A 25,757-nucleotide genomic window follows, 5' to 3' on the forward strand; every position below is an offset into this window, starting at 1 on the left:
AAAGATTGTCTTATGGGTAAAATGACAAAACTTTTATTAGTGTGTTGCAGATCTGTTACTGTTATAGTGTTTTGTGAAATTATTTGGTTTGAAAAGACTCTAAACTGATGTCTAAAATTTATGTCTTCAGTGCAGCTTTAATCTGTTTTTCTTAGTTATGCTTTATAGAAAATTATGTAGTAATTTCTGGGTATGCTAGATAGCACAGAAGGGCCAAACAGGATTGGTTCTTGAAATATGGTTAAAAGACATTTTTTATTTTTTTTTGTGGGTGGAAAGTATCGTATTCTGTAATAAAAATAGTTTGATATTAAATAGTTAATCTATTGAAGGGATACGGTACTTCATTTTTGCAATTCTCTTTATTTTTTCAACTTTTTAAAAAATTTATTTATTTATTTTTAGAGAGGGAAGGGAGGGAGAAAGAGAGAGAAACATCAATGTGCGGTTGCTGGGGGTCATGGCCTGCAACCCAGGCATGTACCCTGACTGGGAATCCAACCTGCGACACTTTGGTTCGCAGCCCGTGCTCAATCCACTGAGCTACTTAACGCCAGCCAGGTATTTTTTCAACTTTTTTGAAGTATAATTTGTATATGATAACATTCACCAATTTAAATTGTTCAATTCTGTAAACTTCGACAAGTATATTAAGCAGTGTAACTACCACTACCGCAATTGGAACATAGAACATTTCTGTCATTCCATAAAGTTCTAAGTGCTTTTTAGTTTTCTCATTAGTGAAATGGATATAATGAGAGTATCTACTCCATAGGATTGTTGTAAAGATTAAATGAGTTAATACATTTAAAGTCCTTAAAATAGTTCCTGACATACTGTAAGAGCTTAGTTAATGCTGTCTCCTTTTATCTATAATATTGATGTTGGTGTTCTACCCTTTTTTAAAAGCCCCTCACTAATTGTATTAGGTGTTTGATTAGGTAGATTCTATGCTATTAAGAAAGGTATTGCTGTCATACATAAATACAGAAGTTCCTTGAGCCTTGGCAGAATTCAGGTTGATAGCTGGTATACGAAGATACATGTTCCTGAATGTATCCATCAGCCAGCTTTATTGGCAATTGGTCTTTAATTGCATTACTTTTATCACTCTTGTTTCATACTAAAGTATTTGATGTAAGACTCAAGAGTTTTTATTTTGTCAATACCACCATGTTAGGCAACTGTCACTTGGGCTTAAAATGATTTTCTTGGTGGCCTTTTTTCTGTTTTGATTTATAATAAAATTATGCTTTTGGAAGTTGTTGGTTATTTTCAAAATCTACACACTGTATCCTCTTTGTCAAGCCTCTTTTTTAAAAAATATTTCATTCATTTATTTTTAGAGAGGGGAAGGGAAGGAGAAAGAGAGGAAGAGAAATGTCAATGTGTGGTTGCCTCTCACTCCTCTCATACGGGGGACCTGGCCCACAACCTAGGTATGTGCCCTGACTGGGAAATGAACTGGCAACGCTTTGGTTTGCCAGCTGGTGCTCAGTCCACTGAGCCATACCAGCTTGGGCTTTGTCAAGCCTTTTAACTGCTTTTTTTGGTGTGTGTGTATTTTATTGATCCTGTCAAGACATTTTATCAGATTTCTTGAAGATATTTTTCTGTGGTACCAGCTGCATTTTTTCCCCCTTTTTGGGGGAATTGGATATTGTAGTTGAGATATTTCATTAGTTTTCTGGGGCTGTACCATGACAGATTACTACAAATGTGGTGACTCTAATAAAACAATAGAGGTTTTTTCTCACAGATTGATTGAGAGGCCAGAAGTCTATAGTCAAGGTGTGGGCGGGGCCATGTTCCTTCCAAAGGTTCTAGGCGAGAATCCTTTCCTCTTTCAGCTTCCTGTGGCTCTCAATGTTTCTTGTCTTGTCACTGCTTAACTGTTATTTTCTTCCTCTCTCTTCATATGGCCTTCTTACTCGTGGTGTGTGTCTTGTCATTTTATAAGGACACCAGTCATTGGACTTAGGATTCACCCTAAATCTAGGGTGATTTCATTTTGAGATGCTTAACTAATTACATATGCAAAGATCTTCTTTCCAAATAAGGTCACATAAGATTTTGAGGGACATTATTCAACTCACTGCATATATGAAGGGAATATTTACATAATTTAAGCTGTGGAAAGGGGTGGGAAGCAGGACTAAGTAATGTCAAAAACTATTTTTCAGTCTGCAGGAATGATATTTTGGGCTGCTCCAGTCCGAATGCTCCAGCAGTATGCACTTAGATAGAGATCTCAAGTGAATAATCATTGACTAGTAAGTACCTTTAAGCAAGCTAGGAATAAATGACCTAAAATGTATATAGATTTTGTGGTCAGTGAGTGATAAAATAGGAGATCTTGTGATAATTTACAACTTGTGAAAATTTACTTAGAGTGATAGTTTAATGATTAAGAGCAAGGACTTTTAAGAGTCAGAATTTAAATTCAGTTTAAACTCTCTGGGTTCAGTTCTGATTCTGACCCTTAAATGTTGGGATTACTGTGGGTAAATTGGTAAACCTCTATGCAATGTCTTATTAAAATGAGGGTTAAGATAATAATACCTTAGTCCTGGGTAGCTCAATTGGTTAGACTATGGTCCTGTACACCAGAAGGTTGCAGATTTGATCCCTTGTTGGGCTGCTTACCAGAAGCAACTGACCGATGTTTCTCTAAAGTCCATAAACATATCCTCAGGTGAGGGGTGAATAAATAATAATACCTTATCAATACAAGTGAAATGCATGAACTGCCTGGCACATAATAACTGCTCATTTAATGTTAGCTGCTGCTGTTTTCATTGTGGTTGTCGATGTTCTTCAGGAAAAAAACTCGACAGCTGAAAAATTTATGCCTTTGTGTTCCTAGTAGTAAGGATGAATTTGTACTGATGAATTCATAGATTCCCATCCCAACATTGCTATAGGAAAGATGCTTTTCAGATTGTGTAGAGGCTGGGAGTAGTAGAGAACACAGGATGACATAACTGGGTTTTGGTCTCACTAGCAAGACACTAAATGAATAGCCATTTTAGTGCTATATATATAGAGTTTGCCCCTGACAGACTCTTCCAGTGAGTCTTTCTTTATTGTACACCAAGCAAGCCCCCCTTTTCTTTATGTCATGATGGTATCAGCCTGATTTTTAATGTTAAGTTCATTAAACATCTTGTCCCTGAAGTTAACCTCTCTAAAGGATCTTACATATAATTGACCCTTTGTATCTGTGCATCCTTCATCCATGGGTTTAGCCCAGGGGTGGGTGGAAGATACTTGGGGGAAAAAAAGCTTGTTCTTGCTGATGTGTATTATATAGTTAGACCTGTGATGGTTGGTGCCGAATATGGACAGACTTTTCTTCCTTGTCATTATTCCCTAAACAATATAGTGTAATAACTATATACATAGCATTTACATTATATTAAGTATTATAAATAATTTAGAGGTGATTTAAAGTGTAGGGAGGATGTGCATAGGTTATATGCAAATACTTTACTGTTTTATACAGGGTATTAGAAAATCTTCAGATTTGGTTTCTGAGGAGGGTCTTATAACCAGTCCTCTATGGATAGATACTAGAGGAGGAATAATTGTAACTTTGAAGCTGTTTTTCAGATGAATAGACTACATGTTTTAGCAGGCATTTTAGGATGTTTTAGAAGTAATCATCTACTAAGGGTTTGTTATGGGAATGTCATTTTCCTTTCCCTCAGTTTTTAATGTTCTTTCTAGAGGTATGCGTACTAAGATTTTTTAAAAAACTGCACTGACTGCTAATACTCTTCTGCTTTTCTGCTTACCTGAACCCTGAACTTTCTTAAGCAGAATCTTGCAGTGCAATTTACTGAGCTTATTAAAAGATTTTTAAAAGAGATTACGAGAATTCACAGATGATTAAACATATTGCCAAACGTGCTTTTCCCTTCTTTCCCTCTCCAGCCTGTTTGCTGGTCCTTGAACATTATGCAAAGAATGGAAAATGATGCTCTGTGTATTATATGTTTATACTATAATTTTCCATATATAATGCATACCTTTTTGCCCAAATTTTTGAGGGGAAAATAAGAATGTACATTATGCATGGGTACTACTAATTCCATATTTATATAAATGTATTTAATTCTTTTATTTATGCCTTTGATAAAAAGTATAACTGTAGAAAGCAATGACGATATCCATATGTTCAAAAATAAATGCTAAAATTCCTTTGTAGTACTAAAAAACAAGTATCTAAATGTAAACAAATAAAAAATTGAATTAAAAAAATTAAAACAAAATATTTTTTTCCTGAAGGTTTGGGCCAAAAACATGGGTGCATATTATACACAGCAAAATATGGTGTTATCTCATTTAAACTTAATAGGTGGGTAGGTATTTATTTTATGTAAGGAAACACAGGCTTAGGGACATGGAAGTTGTTCAGGGTCACATCTACAGAATGGTCTAGTTGATATTTGATATTTGAGTGCATGCCCTTCTGCTTCTGTTAACTGTTCTTTTCCAACATGTACTATGCCTTTCCAAATCAGAAAGCTCAGACAACTAGTTCTTGCTAACAAAATATTTGTTGTATCAAAAGAAAAGAATAAAGTACATAAGTGAAGTTGCAAGCTTAAAATTACATCTTTTATTCTTTGATCTGAAAATGTTTCCAGGTTTTGTTCTGAGTATAGGAGGATGGAATGGAACTGAGTGGGATGCGAATGATGGGTCCATTGTGGAAAATAGGTTATTGAATAGTATAATCCCTGAAGATGAGTACTGTTAAAGGTTCTCCTGTACAATTCCGTTATTTCTTTTTGGGAGAAAGATTCTTACCCTGATTAGCTATCATAGTTCTAAGGTTTGTACAAGATTTTGCTTCCAAATAGGTCATAGATACTTTTTAGGCAGAAGAATGCCTTTCAGTATAGGCACCTTCCTAAGTGAACCTCATTGCTTACTCTGGTCTCTCTTCACAGTTACAAAATGTGAGAAATTAAAAGAATTGTTTTTTCCCCCCTCTAGATTAACTGCTGAAGTACTGATCGAGTTCTGCGTTTCTTCAATGAGGAACTACAGGCTGATCTTCTGTCATAATCTCAAACAGCCATAAATGACAAACGAATGCTTGCTCAGTGAGGGTAGCTGGTGCAGAATCCATTTTTTAAACTTAGGTGTTTAAGTACTCAAAGGTAAGTTTTCAAAATGGTAATTATCCCATGCTGTATGAATCCACAGAGATTTTGGAGTTTACCTTCTATTACTGATTATTAATTTGAGGTTTCGTAGTCATTAGCTGGCTCTAAATGTGCTGAGGAATGGATCTTGCTTGTTTAAAACTATTTACATTTATGGCTCTTTGCTGTTCCTAAGTTAATGTCCAGGGTTCTTATAAGTTGGATGGATTTGTTTCCCAGTCATTTTGTGATACTCTCTTAATCCAGTGTGTACATCTACACGTGGTCCTTATTTTTCTAAAAGTTTCAGAATATTGAGCAGATTAATTTTTTTGCTCTGTTATCTTTCTCTCGTAGTGCAAAAGGAGTTGTTTCTCTTGAGATGTTGAAAAAGCTCACTTTCTGTCATTTTGTTCATTATCGACTTTTGAAAGAGTTTTTCTGTCTTTTAAATATAATCCTTTTCTATGTAAAGTTATATGTTTATTTTAGAAAGTGAATTTTTGGGGGGGATTGTGTTTTGATATTGGAAACATTGTTTTCTCCCCTTGCTTCTTTACTGATCACAATTCCTACAAAGTTAAGACAAATGACTTGGTTCTTCTGAATTAGACTGGCTGTACAGATTTTTATTTTGAATAATGGTGAAACAGGATTGATAAAGGAACATTCTCATTGAAAGTTGATGTTAAGAACTGAAAAATTCCTTTGTTTATAAAGACCTATTATGGCTGCTCTGTCATGTAGAAAAAAGAACTGGTTAATCTTGTTTGTATTAGCCCATTGTTTATAAAGTGATTTTTAGCCTATCACGTTGTAAAAGTGATTCTTTTCTATTTGGGTGGTTATGAATGGAGGGATTATTTGAGCTTCATATAACAGAGTCCAGAAATGATTCAGTTGGCTTTTTTCCTGTGTCATTAATAAACTTGGTCAGTAAAGGTGTTCTTGGAGCCAGATTTGCCCCTTAATTTGTCTTTGGGACATTTATGTCCTTTGCTAAGATTAATGATCAATTTTGCCATTGTTTAGTAAATATGCAAGTGCTAAATGGAGTATTGAGAACTAACCCTATACATTAGAAAAAGGCTTAGATGATTGTATTGAACTTTATTTGTAGAACACACTATGAGCCTGATGAACTGGATCATATTTAATAGACGAAAACACACTGAGGTGTACAGCCTTTTTCTTTACTGTATTTAGTCATATTGCCACAGGTTAATCATTATAGTCTTTTTTGTTGTTGTTTTTCATTTGGCAGAAAAGACAGCTTTGATTTCTGGCTGCAAAAAAGATATGAGGAAGAGCTCCTCCCCTTCCTTGAGTAACTGCAACTCCGTTCTTGCTAACAAAATATTTGGAATTCCACTTGATGAGCTGCAGCAGGGAGGACATCCAGACAATGAGGTTCCGTTCATAGTCCGCCACGTTGTGGACTATATTGAGGAACATGGTATACATTTCCTTACTTCGAGGGCTAGCCTTTGTTTTAATAAACACAACTTACCCATTTTGACCATGGACATTTTTTTTAAAAGCATGAAAAATCCACAATATAGTAAGGAAAAACAATAGAAATTCTCTTTTTTTATGTTTTAGTGTATTTTATACTCAGAAATGCCTGCATAGAGCATTTTTTAGTGGGGGAGGGGGGATAATAGGATTCTTTTTAATGGATAATAGGGGGTGGGATAAAATAGAATATCCCTCAGGACAGAGTTAGTATCTTTCTAAATGTACAGTTGGAGCTATAATTGGAAGGCATTTAGCCCAGTTAGGGGAGCCAAGACTGGCTTTCCAAAACTGAGTATTTTAAGTTGATTGGAGAATGAATATATGACCAAGTAATTGAAGTTGAAGCTTATTTAATTTTGGCTTGAACTAATGTAGGAGGTCTGGAGCAACAAGGACTTTTCCAAGTCAATGGAAATGCTGAGACAGTGGAGTGGCTTCGGCAGAGATACGACAGTGGAGAAGAAGTGGATTTGGTTAAGGAAGCAGATGTTCCCTCAGCTATTAGTCTTCTTAGGTTTTTCCTTCAAGAACTTCCTGAACCTGTTATCCCTGGCAGTTTGCATATTCACTTGATGCAGCTTTCTCAAGGTAACAAAATTTTATTCTTATCAATGAGTCATTGAACATTAATTTCAAAATCCTTATGTTTTAGAAATCTTGACATGTAAATGGTAATTATAGTATAATAGTTCTGAGACTTATTTCTTATGTGCCCATTTGTAAAACATAAGCTTTTTGAGGTTCTGTGGTCTAGTCAAGGAATGGCAACTTGTTAGATTCCTGTGGTACTGTTTACTTGTTATAATTGATCAAGGATATGGGGTTTGAAGGAGGAAAGGCAGGAGATAAGAACAAGGAGTAGGAAGGTAGGGAAAGAAGGAACAACAATAAAAACAAAATATATATATAATGATGTGTGTGGCAGAGTATCCAATAATAGCCAGTGGGGTTGCTTAGTGGTGATGTCACTATAGGATATTATTTATCTCTGATTTGATAGGAATTCCTAGCAGAAACCAGAACACAGTGTTAATTCTAGGTTTAAAATATAACTAAAGCTTGTTCTTGGACACCTGCCTGAAGGAAATAAAATATCAAATTGGTCATCAGTCCCCCAGCTGAATAAAGAAAAAAATCGTTCTTGTTGGGTTAGTTTTTTGGTGGTGACTAAAGTAGGGCCCAGTTGGAATGGAATTAGGGACAAGAAATGTAAAGGTACAGGTAGGCAGAAGGGCAAAAGAGCCAGCAAGTGAGGAAATGTTTGTTCCTAGAGCCAGATGGTATTTTTTGTGTATGTAATGAGTGACCTGTCTCACTATAGAAGAAACTTTATAAAGGTGACAATATTTATTGAAATTTTAAATTATACTGGCTTTTCTCTTTGTATTAATGGAATCTTTTAAATTTTTTGAATTGGGGCTTCTAGAGAAATTCTGTGATGTTAGGAAATTAGATCCCTGGCTGTTGTGGCTCATTTGGTTGGAGCATAGTCCCGTGGACTGAAAGGTCGTGGGTTTGATCCTTGGTCAGAGCATGTGTGAGAACGCAGCCAGTTGGTTTCTCTCACATCGATGTTTCTCTCTCCCCCCACCCCTCCCTCCCTCTCTTAACAAAAGCAGTGAAAAAAATGTGTTTGAGTAAGGACTAAAAAATGTATATAGATACTTCCTCAGTGCAAGGACATTTTATAATAAGTTTGTGTGTATCCTTAATCATTATGTAGTCAGAAAAGGAGGATATCATTGGGGAGTATCTCCCAAATGTTTCAGTTCATAGGCTGACACTAGTGTGACATTTTGCCACACCAACCAGGGCAAAATACTAATTTTTTTTTTGTTTGTTTTGAATCCATTACCTCCCCCCTTTCCTCCCTCCCTTCTTTTCTTTCTTTTTTCTCTTCTTTTCTTTTTCTTTCTTTCTTTCTTTCTTTCTTAAATAAGATGTTTTTCATTTACATTTGTTTGTTTGGATTTAAAAATTTTATTTATTTATTTTTGGAGAGAGGGGAAGGGAGGGAGAGAAACATCAATAGGTTGGCTCTCACAGGCCCCCATTGGGGTCCTGGCCCACAGCCCAGGCATGTGCACTGACTGGGAATCAACCAATGAACTTTCAGTTTGCAGGTCTGCGCTCAATCCACTGAGCCACACCATCTAAGGCTAAGTTTATTTCTTCATTTTCTTGTGGGGGTTTTACTTGTTGGTTTGTTTATTTATTTAAACATCAATTTGTTGTTTCACTTATTTATGCCTTTATTGGTTTATTCTTGTATGTGCCCTGACCAGGGATTGAACCTGAGCTATGTGTCTTCTTGTAGGGTTTTTTTTTTTTCCCCAAATGTTTGTATTGAGTTGCCTAATGAGCATTTTACCTCCATTAAATATGTAATGAAAATGATTTGTTAGAATTTTCTAAGATCCTTTTATGACTCTAAAGCAATTCTTTTTGTTTTATAGTGATAGGGCTTTATGATCCCTGTATTAGCTGAATTGTAGACAACTCTTTAAAGTTCCAAGAATCAGATAATCTTTAGGTCTTGAATGAAAATTTATAAAAAGATTGTTGTGATGAGTCTTACTGGTAATAAGTCATTGACTCATTGAGACTGTCAGAAACTTTTTATCACTAGGATTGTCGTTTTGATTGTATTCATTTAAAAGTATGACAGCATCATGTTCTACGTTATCTGTTATTCATAGAATTAGAAAATGCATCTAAGTAATTTTCTTTTTAAAAAGATTTTATTTATTTATTTTTAGAGAGAGGGGAAGAGAGGGAGAGACATTAATGCGAGAGGAAAACACCAGTTAGTTGGCTCTTGTATGTGCCTTGACCAGGGACTGACCCTGCGACCCAGGCATGTGCCCTGACTGGGATCAAACTAATGACCTTTCACTTTGTGGGATGACACCCAACTAACCAAGCCACACCAGTCATGGCTGACTAAATAAATTTGAAAGAATTCAAGTGTGCAAAAATGCTTATGGTTTATAATGCTTGTGGTATATATACATGCATACACACCCATATGCACACCTGTTCTTTAATAGCTATCATAGGTGGGTGTGGCAGTATTTGTATGGACATAATGGCATTTCTGTTGTAATATAATGTATTTTATTTTGTTTATCCTTTGATCAATTTTTGGGGGAAGGTGTCTAGATCTCTAAGATTCCCCTCACCATGTACTGTAGATAAATATTGTAGTTAATATTTTAACTGGCATTCACAAATACATGAGATTATTGTTTTGAAGATCCTGGGGGGACATTGTTGCCGTTGCATTTAAGTTAGTGTTTTTTGGTTTTTGTTTTAGATTTTATTTATTTATTTCTAGAGAGAGGGGAAGGGAGGGAGATAGAGAGGGAGAAAAACATTAATGTGTGGTTGGTTGCCTCTTACACATCCCCTAATGGGGACCTGACCTGCAACCCAGGCATGTGCCCTTATTGGGAATTGAACCCAGGACCCTTTGGTTTGTAGGCACCTTGGTTTGCAAGCTGGCACTCAATCCACCGAGCCACACCAACCAGGGCTAAGTTAGTGTTTTTAAAAAGTGGTTTTTATTTTCTGTGATAGCAGTACACTGCAGTATGGCATTTCTGATGTGATTAGATCTTTTATTTAACCAGGATTTCATGCCCTGGCTGGTTAGCTTAGTTGGTTAGAGCATTGTCCCAATACACTAAGGTTGTGGGTTTGATCCCCAGTCAGGGCACGTATAAGAATGAATCATTGAATGCATAAATGGGTGGAACAGGATATAGAAGTTCATCCTTCACCTCCAAATCAATATATAAGAAAAATAATAAAAAAACATCCAGGATTTCACAACTTTGGCACTATTGATGTTTTGGGATAGACAGTTCTTTATTACAGGGTACTGTCCTGTGAATTGAAGAATGTTTGGCAGGATCCCTAGCCTCTACTTACTACATGTCACTAGTACCCCTTTCCCCCAAATTATGACAACCACCCATTCCATTGATTTGTCAACTTTTGTCAGCCACTGGTTTTAGACCATGCTGGTTTGTCCAACTACTTATTGTTTTGGTAGAAAGTACAGTTCCCAGTTTTGTAACTGATGCCTGAAAGTATTGTGAGTCGGGGGAAACTTATTTGATATGTACATATATTTTTTCCAGGATATGATTTGACTAGGAAGTAGGCTCAAAAGGAAAGAAATTTAAGCACGTGTATGGTTTATGAATGTGTGTGTGTTTGAAATGCTTTTCTGCCTTATTTGAAGACTTTAGAAGCAGCCTGACAGGTATAAACAGTTTTGTGTAGTAGAAATGTGCACAGATAGAAGTAGAGCAACATGGACTGTGTACTCTAAGTAAAAACATTATTGTCTACAATCTTACCACCCTATTCACTAATCAAATGCTTTAGTAGTCCAGCATCTTTTTTCAGTGATTGTGTACTTAGCTTATTCAGCTAATATTTATTGAATACCTGCTATGTGCTAGGCACTGTTAAAAGATTCCAGGAATGCAGCTGTGAACAAAACTGGATGAAAATGTCTGCTATTATTGAGCTAAAATTCTAAAGGGCATAAGGGGAGATAGAGGGAAAATAAATGGTAAACCAAATAAATATATGGATATGTTAGATGATAAGTGATACAAAATTAAAGAGGATAGTATGAATTTGTCAGTGTTGCTGTAGTCATCATATTGATAATGTTAATTACTTGCATATATTTTTTGAGTTGGTATATGTGATTTTTCTAAATAATCCTTTTCTGCTAAATGTTCTGGTTAAAATTTTCCATCAATTATCATAAGGCATGGTGGGTTAGAAAATATTAATCCAGGGACTGTTCCATCCAATTATAGAATCAGAGTACCTGATGTGTTTGGATGGGGACAGTGGTAATATTACAAAAGAGAGAAGAATTGTTATTGGTTGCATTTTAAATTTTAAGTAAAACTCATATGACTACTCTTTCCTGATAAGCTTCTTAGATGTGTCTTATTTTGCACAGCCAGCCAATATCATGATCATAACCTGTTCTTAAGAATTTTTAACCAAATATTATTTTTAAAATTAAGTTTAAGGACCAGAAGAAAAAAATATTTTTCAAGATTTTATTTATTTATTTATTTATTTATTTATTTATTTATTTATTTATTTATTTATAGAGAGGGAAGGGAGGGAGAAAGAGAGAGAGAGAAAAACATCAATGTGCAGTTGGTGGGGCTTATGGCCTGCAACCCAGGCATGTACCCTGACTGGGAATTGAACCTGTGACACTTTGGTTCACAGCCCACGCTCAATCCACTGAGCTACGCCAGCCAGGGCAAGAAAAATATTTTTAAAAATTAGATTCATTTTCACTATTGAAGGAATAAATTACTTCATTTTGAGAGTACCTCTGAGGAATTATCTCTTAAGTGAAGCCCAAGTGGAGCCCTGACCAATCAGTGGCATTGATACAGGCCCTTTTTCTGTTCATGAAAGCTCATTGATATAAACAGAGGACATAGCTTCTGCTAGTTGAAAATTCACTTGCATAACAACCCAAAACCAAAACCAGCCTAGAGGAAAAACACAAATAAGAAGTGAGATTTCCCTGGCTGGCGTAGCTCAGTGGATTGAGCACGGGCTGCGAACCAAAGTGTCGCAGGTTCGATTCCCAGTCAGGGCACATGCCTGGGTTGCAGGCCATGGCTCCCAGCAACCGCACATTGATGTTTCTCTCTCTCTCTTTCTCCTTCCCTTCTCTCTCTCTTTCTCCCTCCCTTCCCTCTCTAAAAATGGATGAATAAAATCTTAAAAAAAAAAAAAAGAAGTGAGATTTCTTTTTATTTAGTTCTATTGATAGTGCTCAAGTTAATTGTTCATTTTGGGATGTCAAGGGAAAAGAAAGTCTCTCTCGCCTTGTTCCTTGTTTTCTCATTCATTCCAGTGCAAAAGTATCACTGATATTATTAGAAGATTAAATTGCCTGTCTTTGCTCACTAGTACTTGGTGTTGACTGGTATTGGTCAGAGTATTTTGACTTGTTATAGTTGACACTAATTTGGAAATACAGGTACAGTCATGCAAGAGCCAGTGTGATGAGAATTAAAAAAAATAAATAAATTGGAGAATTAGGGCCAATGAGTAATAGATGAGGAAAACATCCTCCAGCAATTGAGGGGTTGATAGTTCCTTCTCTCCACCTCTTCTCTTGCCCTTAATAAGTGAAATGCAAAGCCCAGAGGCATTTGGCCTCTAATAGAGGAAGTAAAGAGGTTTTGAATTGATACAGTAAAAAGGTGAGTGGGTGGAATTATGTGAACCTGGCAGAATATCTGAGCTTTGCTTTTACTTCATTTAAAAAACCTGTCATTATGTTTTATAGATTATAATAACGAAGATGAATTTGGAAGAAAGTTGAGGTTCCTCTTGCAACAGCTTCCACCTGTTAATTATAGTTTGTTAAAGTTTCTGTGTAGATTTCTAGCCAATGTAGCATCACATCATGAAGAAATTTGGTCTGCAAACTCTTTGGCTGCTGTCTTTGGACCAGATGTCTTCCAGTAAGTTTAGAAATTTTGTTCAATTAAATAAAAACTGAATTTATGAAATAGAATTATTTGTTGTCTCCTAAGGATCAAAGGTTGCTTGATGAACCACTGTTTTTTATAGTAGATCTGGTTTGTCCTCCTAGCATTTTTTGAACTGGGTACAAATTAGGCAGGCTTTGCGGATAGGAAAACTGAGGCGCAGAATGATGACATAAATTGGTCAGATTCATAAAGTGGCTCGTTGGTCATCTTCTAACTTTACCTGTGATTGATTTAAGAAATTTCAGTTCAATTTAACTTTTATTCTTAGCATTTACACAGATGTGGAAGATCTGAAAGAGCAAGAAATAGTGAGCAGGATAATGGCTGGACTTCTGGAAAATTACTATGAGTTTTTTGAAAATGAAGAGGAAGATTTTTCATCTAATGATTTGAGTTCAATTACTGAACAGGTGAGAATATGTTAAATATTCTACTTGGAGGAAGAAATTTTTCAAAAAGAATGGGCTTGGCACAAACTTCGGTGGAATTTTCAGTTCTAAATTGGAAGAACTTCTTTTGGTTATTATATCGAATCATGTATATCCGCGTCGTATATAAATGTGGTATTTTTCTAAAAAACCTCTTGTCCTCAATTTGGGTACTATGAGAAAGGCATTGAAACCAGAATATATAGTAGAGATTTTGTGGGTTTCTTTGTGTTTTCTCTTCTGTTAACTTAAGCATTGTTTATTTTGTAAGAATAGTGTTTTTTTTGTTTTGTTTTTATTTTTTGTCTGTACAAAGAAACTGCTAGCATAGAGGAGTGTGGGTAGAGGGAAAGATTCAATACAGAGTTCACACAAACTCTTAAATAAACAAAGCTTTGTTTTAAGTTAAAGTAGCAACTCAGTATAGCAGTGCACTTGTCATTAATGGGAAGCATCAGGAGAATAAGTTTAGGTTAGAGTTAATTTTTTAACTCTTGTGACTTTTTTTTTTAATTTTAAGCATGAAGCATCTTTTTTTTTTAATGAGGGAGTCTTTTTTTATATATATTTTATTTATTTATTTTTAGAGAGGGAAGGGAGGGAGATAGAGAGAGAGAGAGAGAGAGAAACATCAATGTGCGGTTGCTGGGGGTTATGGCCTGCAACCCAGGAATGTACCCTGGCTGGGAATCGAACCTGGGACACTTTGGTTCCCAGCCCGCGCTCAATCCACTGAGCTACGCCAGCCAGGGCTTACTCTTGTGACTCTTGAATATTAAATCTATTTTTCAGGACATGTTATAGTTTGTTACTGCTGTGCCTTAGTTGACATTGTACAAGTACCTTAGTTATTTTCTCATTTATGAAATGAGAATATTGATACTAAGTAATTGTAATTTATTATAAAGCCATATTAATCCACACTTAGATTTAGAATTTGTTATTTAAGTCTGTGTGCAAATTTTTCTTTTGCACTTGAGTGAAATGATTTGTCAAGCAAACTTGTATTACGAAATTATTTATATTTTGGATGTGGGTTGGGGCTGCTACTTGTTTTTAGTAAATAATAATTCACCTGATTAAAAAAAATTAAATATACAGTAAAATACTTGCTCTTACCCATACACATTCTTTCCCTTCATTTTTTTAGAAAGATTTTATTTATTTATTTTTAGAGAGAGGGGAAGGGAGAGAGAGAGAGAGGGAGAGAAACATCACTGTGTAGTTGCCTCTTACCTGCCTCCATCTGGGGACCTGGCCTCAACCCAGGCATGTGCCCTGATTGGGAATCGAACTGGTGACCCTTTGGATTGTAGCCCATGCTCAGTCCACTGAGCTACACCAGCCAGGGCTAATTTAGTCAATTCTTAATGCAGGAAGTTACATTGGGAGTCCTGGGAGTTGGGAGGGGGGGAAGAAAAACCCATAGTTCATTGTTCAGATTATATCTTAGTGTGTGAGTATTGGTAAAAATATTAGAGAATGCCAGTTAATTTACATATTAACATAGTTAACACTTTAAGGCAAAATTTCTTTGCCCTTCCCCCCTTCCATACTTACTCTCTATTAAAATCACTTGTTTAATACATTGGGAATTAGAGAGATCAATTAGAAGTTTTTGTAACTATTAGATTTACAAAACTAATTGATTAGGAAATGAAGCTTTCCTAATGTTAGCTAACTACAGTATGCAAGCTTTTTCAAAAATTTACATTCTCATGCATGTTTCTAGTGATACACTAATGTAATCATTACTTCCTTACTTTAAATAGTCTGTATGTCTGGTTTGCAATTTTATTCTACTGTGAAAAAGATTGCAATTACTTGTTCCATAACAGAAATTGGTCCTAGGAAATGAAGTAAAAAATGAGTTGTGTTTAAAATATTCTCAGAATAGTGTATCTTTAATAGTGTTAATTAACAGTTTTATTAAATTTTAATTCTCAGTTTCCTTTTATGTAGGTTAATGAACTTTCTGAGGAAGAAGAGGAAGATGAAAAACTGGAGCATATAGAAGAACTTCCAGAAGAGGGGGCAGAAAAATCAAATGATATGCCAGAGGTGGTACAATTAAGGATGACTGAAAGCATCCTGGAACCAAATAGTGTTACAGCATCAACAAGGTAGTATTTTGGTTAAAAGAACTTCTAGCTTTTCAGCATTTCATTCTAGATGTAGATTCACTTAAGCACTAAATCAAACAAATTGTAACAGTATGTGAAAGATTGGTTTATGTGTAAGAAAGAGCAACAAGAAAAGTTTAGAGAAGCAATCTTGCTAAGAAAATTTGTTACAGAGTATACCACCTTTCTTTAAAAATATGACCTCTTCCATATATTTCTTAAAGTTTGTATTATTTGCATGTTAGTTGGGTTGGGTAAAATTTCAGAACATTTGGAAGTAGAATTGCTTGAGAACTTTTTTTAGTGGCATTGTTTTACATTTTTTAAAGTATCTTTAATATCTGGCTTAATCATAGCTGGGTTTTTCACATTTTCTTCTGCATTTAATTTGTTGCCTTTTTGTTGTTAAAATATTTGAAGAAAATCTGGCATCACTCTAGTATGTAGTTGGAAGAAAAGAGGAGAATTTTTGTAGCCTTTTTGGATAATTGTGGATATTCTTATTTGACAGTATACCAAAACTAGATTAGTGGTAGTTTCTTAAAGGTTATTTGTGTTGTGGAACTGGAAACCATATCTGAATTTTTCATACTGTAATCCATTGGTCTGTCTGGCACTTTGAGAGAATCTTTACCCATACTTGGTTTTGTGACATTGTTTATTGGTCATTCAGAAAAACTGCTTCACTGACTTATTATCTTTCAAATGATGATATATTGAAAGTTCATGTTCTTTAAGTCACCACTAATTATACAAAAAAATCTTTACCTGGCTGGTGTAGCTGAATGGATTGAGTGCTGGGCTGTGAACCAAAGGGTTGCTGGTTCATATGATAGAGGGTGTTTTCCACAGTTTTAATTTTTTCTTGAACTTGAATTTTATCAGTACTGTTAGTTGTTTTTCTTGAACTGACAATCTTGCTAATTTTTGAGAAAATGTCTGCCAGGCATTTAAGTTGGAATAACTATAGTTTATCAGTGTATCTATCAAGGGAAAATGGTGTTTCATGTTAAGTTTAGCTCTCAACTCAAACAAGATAGGCATTGTACTAAGCTATGCAGCCTAGGTACTTAAACTACACTTCCCATTTTGTCACACCAAATACGAAAAAGAAGTATACTCAAGGGCTAAAATAAAATAATACTTTTTACTGTTTCTCCATCAAGGACTGGCCTTCTTTAAAAAAAAAGGTGCAAGTGGGTGATAATAAAGAAAGCAGTGGCCATGGGACTGTTTGGTACAGCTTGCCTGATTTTATGCTAAGACCCCAAATAGTTTTTTCTACCATTGAATTTGCATCATCATGCCAATGTATTGGAAAAAACCTGTATTCTCTATATTTGATCTTTTGGTTCTCAGAGCACCCATTGAGAACCAGTGGTTTCAATGTTTTTGTATGAGCTATATTGATTAGTCTACTTTATGCATCTATTACTTTTATATATTCTTTGACGTTACCCGTGTTTTCTTAAGATTTGAGCTGAGTGCCATTTGGAAAAATAATGGGGTTTAGGGTGTGGATACCCTAGGGTACATAAAAAGCAGGAATTTTAATTGCTTTTGAGCCTCAATCTTATCTATGAAGTCCATGGAAATCTCAAGATTGTTTCTGGAGAACTTTGTATCTTCAGATGAAAAAATGGTGCTTTATATCCACATACTCATTTGTAATTTAGCTTTGCTATTTAAATATATACAGATTTAAGGGGAATCTTTATCTTTACAAAATTTAAAGACATGGGAGAGTTCTGAAAGAGTTCTTGTTTCCCCTGTGCTTCATAGTCTTTTTTTGTAGTCTATATTGGAAAGATTTATTTTAGCTTGATGTTTAGGTGATATTAATATATACTTATGCTTACAGAGCTACACATCAAAAAAAAAAAAAAACAACAAAAAACAACCCCAGGTAATGCTAGGTAAATGGCATTATAAATTTCATTTGAAGTTGTGCTTTTAATGTCTTGCTAAACTTGGAATTTAGAAAGAATGAAAAGGTTGATATTCTGTTTTTAGTCTATTGATGCTAGGGCTTCAGTTTTGTGAGTTCATTGATTCTGCTTGGTTCAATTTTAAGTGTGAAGCATAAAAGGGTATAGTGATTGAGGAAGAGCTCTTAGTTCAGCGTTTTGAGATTGATCTTCATTCTGTATATACATTATTGTTGAGGAAATATGCCCTCCGCTGACTACAGTGGCGTAAGAAACATACTACAGTAGTTAGTCACCTCTTCTCTGCAGTTTCGCTCTCCATGGTTTCAGTTACCCACAGTCACTGTGGTCAGAAAATACTAAATTTCCTCAACCATCAACATACCTGCTGCTAACGTCCAGCCATTGACGTTGTCATGGCTCTATGATCCAGCATCAGCTGAAGCAGATGATCCTTCTCTTACATATCTTTAGAAGGTCAATAGTAGTAGCCTAATACTATACTATGTCATGACGCCTACGTCATTCATCTCATCATGTCTGCATTTTATCATCTTGCATTATCATAAGACGAAAGGTGAGCACAGTACAATAAGATATTTTGAGAGAGACGACATTCACATAACTTTGATTATAGTATATTGTTATACTTGTTCCATTTTATTATTTTTTGCTGTAATCTCTTACTGTGCCTAATTTATTAAAAGTTAAACTTTATCATAGGCGTGTATTTAGAGGAGAAACATAGTATTGGCTTGGCCAAAAAATTTGTTTGTTTTTTTCCATATGATGGCTCTAGTAGTGTTTGGTTGTGTTTAATTTCATTTAAAAAGTTTTTGTTAGATTATATTGTGGCAGCTGTCATATCAACGTGTGTTTAAAAAGAAACTTACCAAAATTGGTGAATTTTGTGCAGCCATTTTAACATTGAAGATGGAAGAAGATATGCAACATTTTCAACGTATTATGTTATTATTTCAAGAAAGGTAGAAATTCAATTGAAATGCAAAAAAAAAAGACTTGTGCAGTGTATGAAGAAGCTGCTGTGACTGATCAAATGTGTCAAAAGTGGTTTGCAAAGTTTCTTGGTACTATTGACATTTTGGCCAAATAATTCTTTGCTGCGGGGCTGTCTTATGTATTGGAAGATATTTAGCAGCACCCACTAGAAGCCAGTAGCAGGTGATAGCTGACATATTCAAAATATCCAAACCAATAAAGTTATTGGTGAAAATGAAAAATGTATTTCTTATTTTATGGAAAAAACAAAACGAACTTTTTTCCCTCTCAATTTCTTGCTGCTTTCAGCTCTTAGAGGACACTGTCAGCTTCTGACTACATGGCCTTCCCATGGATTTCTCACAGTTCAAATCTCTTCACAGAGGGACATGTCTCTTTTAAGGGCTTACCTGATTAGGTCAAGTCCACCTAGTATAATCTTCTTTTGATTACCTTACAGTTAAATGATTAGGGACACTAATTACATCTGTGAAATTCTTCTCTCTTTTTTTTATTGTTCAAACATTTGTCTCCATTTTTACCCCACCACTCCCTCCCCACCCTACTCATTCCTGCCCCCCACCCTCAAACACACCCCCTTGGCTTTGTCCAAGTGTCCTTCATATGTGTTCCTTGATGTGCCCCCCATTATCCCCTATTATCCCTCTCCCGCCTCCTCTCTGATTACTGTCAGATTGTTCTTTATTTCAGTGGTTTTGGTTGTATTTTGCTTGCTTGTTTGTTTTGTTGATTAGGTTCCACTTACAGGTGAGATCATATGGTATTATTCTTTCACTGCTTGACTTGTTTCACTTAACATAATGCTCTCCAGATGCATCCACCCTGTTGCGAAGGTTAGGAGCTCCTTCCTTCTTTCTGCTGCATAGTATTCCAAGCTTTCCCACTAAGATCAGGAACAAGACAAGGATGTCTGCTTTTACCACTTCTATTCAATATAAGTATTGGAAGTCCTAGCCACAGCGATCACACAAGAAAGAGAAATAAAAGACATCCAAATTGGAAAGGAGGAAGTAAAACTGGCACTGTTTGCAGGTGATATGATAGTGTACATAGAAAACCCTATGGACTCTACCCATAAACTACTTGACCTAATAACTGAATTGGCAAAACAGCAGGGTTCAAAGTCAATATTCGGAAATCAAAGACATTTTTATTACACCAACAACAAAAGATCAGAATCAGAAATCAAGAAAAAAATACCATTTGCTATAGCAACAAGAAAAATTAAGTACCTAGGAATAAACCTTACCAAGGAGCTAAAAGACCTGGGCTCAGAAAACTACGCAACACTGAGGAAAGAAATTAAGGAAGACATAAATACATGGAAAGCATATGCCGTGTTCATGGATGGGAAAAAGCAACATCATCAAAATGTCCATATTATCCAAAGCAATTTATAGATTCAACACAATCCCTATTAAAATACCGATGACATATTTCACAGATATAGAACAAACATTTCAAAAATATATATGGAACCATAAATGACCCTGAATAGCTGCAGCAATTTTGAGAAAGAAGAACAAAGTGGGAGGGATCACAATACCTGATATTAAACGAACTTTTTGGCCAACCCAGTGCGTATAGGGTTTGGTACTATCTGCAGCTTCAGGGCTCCACTGGAGGTCTCGGACTGTTCTCTATGGATGAGGGGGAATTACTATAGCAACTTTTTCCTTTTCTTTCATCCATGAAATTAGGTTGTTTGCAGAATATTTCAGTTGACAGATTTTTTTCAATCCGCATTTTCAGTAGCTAGGTTTTACTTAGAAGTGTAAAGAAGAGGTACTTAGGTATCAGAAATATTGTCTGGGAAGAAGTAGAATTTATGCTCTGGGTTATAAGAATGTTTTATATTACAGTAAAAGATTTTTTAAAATATTGGAGCATAATAGATATTAATAGGTATTCTTTCCCTCCCTTGCCTGGCTTTATAAATGAAGCATTTTATATTTTAAAGAGTTACGGTTGTTCTAACTTACTAACTAATGTTTTGATAGTGAGGAATCTTTCATTTTACTCTTGTCATAGGGATAGGGTACTCCAAGGTTAGGGGAAAGTAAAGAAGGGGGTTTTGCTTTTAGCTGAAAAGGCATGGAATTTTTGTTTTTGTTTTGTACTGTACATTTTTTGAAACTACAGTTTTTTTAAAATGGTAATAATTTGATGTGATTCTGGCATGAATTATCTGGCAGTCTTCCTAATTTAAGATTTTAAGAATTAACTATTAATACTTTTCCAAAAATGGATAACTGGACAATAGTATTGTTGTATATCTGTTTTAGCAACTTCATGTTTACATAATTTATATCCCTGGTTATAATAGTATGACTAATGAAAACAAATAGATTAGTTTGTTTGCTTTATATTGGGTTAGGCTTAAATAATTTTATAGGAATTCTAGCTAGATTTAAAAATAATCGTTCTTTTCCTACCTCTTGCAAAGTTGCACAGTACTTGGGAAGAAATTTGTGGAGTGTTGATGGGGTCCCTCCTTGTTAGTAGTGATCTCTAGTTGCAGCTTGCTTTTGTTCAGGCTGCAGCTCTGATAATTGCTCAGCAGTTTTTATAAGCCGGTCACCATCTTTTGTGGTGTTTGAAGTCCCTTGATGGTTTTGTTGGGAGATGCCGTGGTATGCAGAATGGCTTCAAGCTCTGTTGCACAGGTAAAGCGATCATTATCAGATTGAATTGAAATAGAGCTGTAGTACTGTATTGTTTGTAACATTAAATATTTGCAACTGGGAAATTAAAATAACAGTAGTAAGTGTATTTGAATTACAAAAAGTTTGTATTAGAATAAATGACTGCAAGATTGATTTTAGGTCCTCAGGAAGATTATGCGATTGTAGGCAGATTTAAAAATAGAGTTACCATATTTTTCGGACTATAAGACACCCTCGCCCATTTGGGAGGAAAATGAGGGGGTGTGTCTAATAGTCTGAATGTAGCTTTATATTTACGTTGGTGAAATATTATGTTATTTGTTATTAAATATTTTACTATATTTTTTTGCTCCAAAATTTTCTTCCTGTTTTCCTTTAAAACCTAGGTGTGTCTTATGGTCCGAAAAAATAGGGTAACTGCAGAGGGGAGAAAGAGATCAGAGAATGGCTATAATCCTTAATGTTGCATTTGACTGAGACTTTAAAATATGTATGACCTATGTGACTTACTGTTTTGTCCCTTTAGTCTGGTCTTCCTGTCTGGGGGTTTAGTGAAGATAGCATTTTTAGGTGGTCTTTATGGCATCTCTCTGTGGTACCTTAGTAAGTTGACCTTAAATGTCAGTAATTATTTTTCTTTGTATCTTTTATTAATCAGAACTCACATCCTTATGATACCTATGCTCTTTTGCTGCTGCTGCTGCAGATGCGTAACTATATTGATAAATCTTTTTTACAGCCATCCGTTAAGTGTGTGCTAGCCCTGGTTTGTACATAAGTGCTCTTTACCCACAGAACTTGGCTAAAGTTTGAAAATAAAAAATTCTTTGAAATCTGAAAACTTTGATTTAATCAGTCCTTTGTCTTTCAGAAGTTCAGAGGACAAAGTCAACTTTGTGACCTCATGGGTGACATTCTGACTTACAGAGCACAAATCTATTTAATTGATTTGTTTATTATGGCTTTTCAGGGTGGGGAGAAGGTTCTTATGGAAAGTAGCTGTTTATTTATCTTACCATAGTCTCCAGGGCTAAAGAATCTTTACTGTTACATTAATAATATGTCTTGGTGATCACTACTCATATATATATTTGTAATTTAATTTCAGTAGCATTTAAAGGTATAAGATACAAAAAGATCAATTCTTTTGCCTACCCGTCCAATTTAAGACTATCAGAACTTTTGAAGTTTAGTCTTTTTGGAGGCTAGATGTTGAGCTAGGCCATTGTTTCTTAAACTTATTAATGTGGATAAATATCATCAATGGTGCTTGTTAAAAGTGTAGACTCTTGGGCCCCACCTCGGAGGTTTGAGGAGGGACCCAGGAATCTTACTGTTTAAAATTGGGGAAAAAATTATACATACAGAAATAGGCATAAGACAAATATATTAATATGATTATTTTTCTTTTTAATAATTATTTTTATTATTGTTTTAAATATTTTATTTATTTTTAGAGCAAGGGGAAGGGATAGGGAAAGGGAGGGAGAGAAACATCAATGTGTAGTTGCCTCTTGCATGCTCCCCACTAGGAACTGGCCTGCCACCCAGGCATGCGCCCTGATGGTAATCAAACCTGCAACTCTCTGGTTCGCCTGTTTTGCAGGCTGGCACTCAATCCACTGAGCCACACCAGCCAGGGCTATTTATTTTTAGAGAGAGGGGAAAGGAAGGAGAAAGAGGGAAAGAAACATCAATGTGTAGTTCCCTCTCTTACGCGCCCCCTACTGGGGGCCTGGCAATCCAGGCATGTGCCCTGACTGGGAATTGAACTAACAACCTCTGTTTCACAGGCTGGCGCTCAATCCACTGAACCACACCAGCCAGGGCTGATTATTTTTCTTTTTATTTGATTCTTTGTGAAGTGTCTTGTGCCCATTTATTTACTATCATCTTATTGATGATCTAGTCTGATAAAAAACAAAGGGTGAGAAAATTCCTCTGGGAGAATAACAAGTTAGTAAAAAGCAAATATCCGTGGAACCACTACCCACATTTAGAAATAAACACTGACAGCACTCCAGTAGCTCTTATAATTCTGATCTCTTCTCTCCCCAATAAAGGTAACTACTGTGCTGACTTTTATGACATCCCTTCCTTGTATATTTTTGAGCTATATGAACATTAAATTTGTGTGTATAATTTTGCTCCAGCTTCTCTCACTAACCATTGTATGTGAGATTTATCCATGTTGTTGCATGTCACTGTGGTTCATTTCATTGTTGTGTGGTATTCATTCCATTATATCAATTGGATTTTTACTTTTTGAATCTTGGGAATAGCATTGCTATTTACATTCTTTTCATTTGATTTTTTAAGTATCTAGCATCCACTTACCTACTGTCATCTTAGTGATAATGTAATCAGATAAAAACAAGGTGAGAAAAATCCTCTGGGAGAATAAGTAGGTGACTAACAATGGCAAATTTGAAAAAGAATATAGGAGATACAGGCTATACCAAAAGTTAAAACATGGTATAAGGCTTTAGTAACAGACTGATGGACTAAGTAGTTGAGAATGAGAACCCTTTGAGAATTTGGTATATGATAAAGCTCAACAGAAATCACAAATTAAATCATAAAGAAGGGTGTTGAATTTATAAATTTTCTTTATACCATTCAACACTGTCAGTGAATTGCAGTTAGGTATTAAAAATAAAACAAATAAGCCCTGGCTGGCGTAGCTCAGTGGATTGAGCGCGGGCTGGGAACCAAGGTGTTGCAGGTTCAATTCTCAGCCAGGGCACATTCCTGGGTTGCAGGCCAGAACCCCCAGCAACCGCACATTGATGTCTCTGTCTCTCTCTCTCTGTCTCTCTCTCTCTCTCTCTCTCTCTCTCTTCCTCCCTTCCCTCTCTAAAAATAAATAAATAAAATCTTAAAAAAAAATAAAATAAAACAAATAATCTGAATAGGTGAGGAATTGTCTAAGCTTAGAGACTGCAAATATTATTGAGGAAAATATAGGGGTCTCACACCCCATAAAGACTTAACTATTTATATTAAATAGCTACTTATAACTGAAATTAAAAATATAAATAGTAGGTCATTGCAGCGAAATATTAGAAAAAGATCTGATATCTTTGTTGATGCTTAAACACTATTTAGGGAAAGTCTTATTTATTGATTTATTTTTCAGAAATCACTAAATATTTGACTTCAGCTCACTTGAATTAATAGAGATAGAGTGATGGCTGGCCGTACTCTTCTTTGTGTGTGTATATGTGATTTTTCTGCCTAGGTTTTTCTGATTTCAGAAATGAAGTTCCTAAAAACTTTATTTAACATGAAAATGTTTTAAGTCTTTCCCCTGAGTTTATCAGCATGAAAGCATTTAGAGTAAGAATAACCCATTTATGAAAACTGGCATATTGGTAGTTAAAATTTTTTTTTCAAAGCTAGGAGAGGTTATGTTATGTTTGTCAAACTGGATGGCTTACTGTTGTCTAATAAAGCAGTTGTGCAATTTGCTGTGGATGACCTTGTAAGGGAGACCTAAAGATTACTGGAGAAATGGTAAATGATGTTCATTTGGTTTCCTCCAGAGAATCCAGGGAATATTAACCTTACAAATTCTGTTCCTCAAGTTGGTTAGAGTTTCTTTTGGCACATTTTATAGAGGAGCTTCATAAAACTAATTTAAATTAACTTTTAAAAAATGGCTTTATTGAAAAATTACATGCATACAAATTGTAAGGTCATCGAATTATTAGAAAGTGAACTCAGCTTGTATAACCACCACTTGGGTCACCTGCTCTTTCTCATACATTAACCATCTCCCTGTTTCCCCAGAATAGCTACTATCTGACTTCTATTATTGCATATTAGTTTTTTCCTTTACTGATTTTTTTCTTAAAAAATAAAATTTATTGAGGTATAATTTTTACATAATAAAATGTGCCCATTTCATGAATGCACACATAACATGTATTACACATATATACATTTGAACAACCAATATAAATCAAGATATTTCTATGACCCCACGTGCTTTTCTTTTTTTAAACGTATTGATGTTCTCTATTATTCCAGGGTTGAGATCACTTAACTAGGAAAGTTCGGGGTAGGAGCCTAACAGTTTAATGCCAGTGAAATATCCTGAAAGAGAAAGACAATTTTCTACATGAGTTGTTACAGTAAATCTTCCCTCCCCCCAGTCTTTGGCCCTAGACAACCACTGATCTGTTTTTGTCGCTGTATAGATTAGCTTTGCCTGCTTTAGAATTTTTAAAAAAATATTTATTTATTCTTATAGAGAGGGGAAAGGAGGGAGAAAAACATTGATGTGTGAGAGAAACATTGATGGGCCCGCCTCTTATGCCACCCCCAACAGGGGACCTGTTTTGAAACCCATGTGT

General features: G+C 35.3%; 1 protein-coding gene across 9 annotated transcripts in view; it reads left to right on the forward strand.

The window, feature by feature from the left end:
* FAM13B (family with sequence similarity 13 member B) overlaps positions 1 to 25,757 on the forward strand; it is a 102,442-nt gene that overhangs the window by 40,451 nt on the left and 36,234 nt on the right. For all 9 annotated transcript variants that reach the window (XM_045822568.1, XM_045822577.1, XM_045822585.1 and 6 more), the window contains 6 exons: positions 5,005 to 5,171; positions 6,421 to 6,612; positions 7,050 to 7,262; positions 13,027 to 13,204; positions 13,503 to 13,644; positions 15,625 to 15,785. In XM_045822568.1, coding sequence (XP_045678524.1) covers positions 6,456 to 6,612; positions 7,050 to 7,262; positions 13,027 to 13,204; positions 13,503 to 13,644; positions 15,625 to 15,785 — 851 coding nt within the window. In that variant the 5' untranslated portion in view covers positions 5,005 to 5,171; positions 6,421 to 6,455. The remainder of the gene's footprint in view (positions 1 to 5,004; positions 5,172 to 6,420; positions 6,613 to 7,049; positions 7,263 to 13,026; positions 13,205 to 13,502; positions 13,645 to 15,624; positions 15,786 to 25,757) is intronic.

This window comes from Phyllostomus hastatus, unplaced genomic scaffold (genome assembly GCF_019186645.2).
Source record: "Phyllostomus hastatus isolate PE091 unplaced genomic scaffold, TTU_PhHast_1.1 phas_contig_150, whole genome shotgun sequence".
NCBI classification, from domain to species: domain Eukaryota; kingdom Metazoa; phylum Chordata; class Mammalia; order Chiroptera; family Phyllostomidae; genus Phyllostomus; species Phyllostomus hastatus.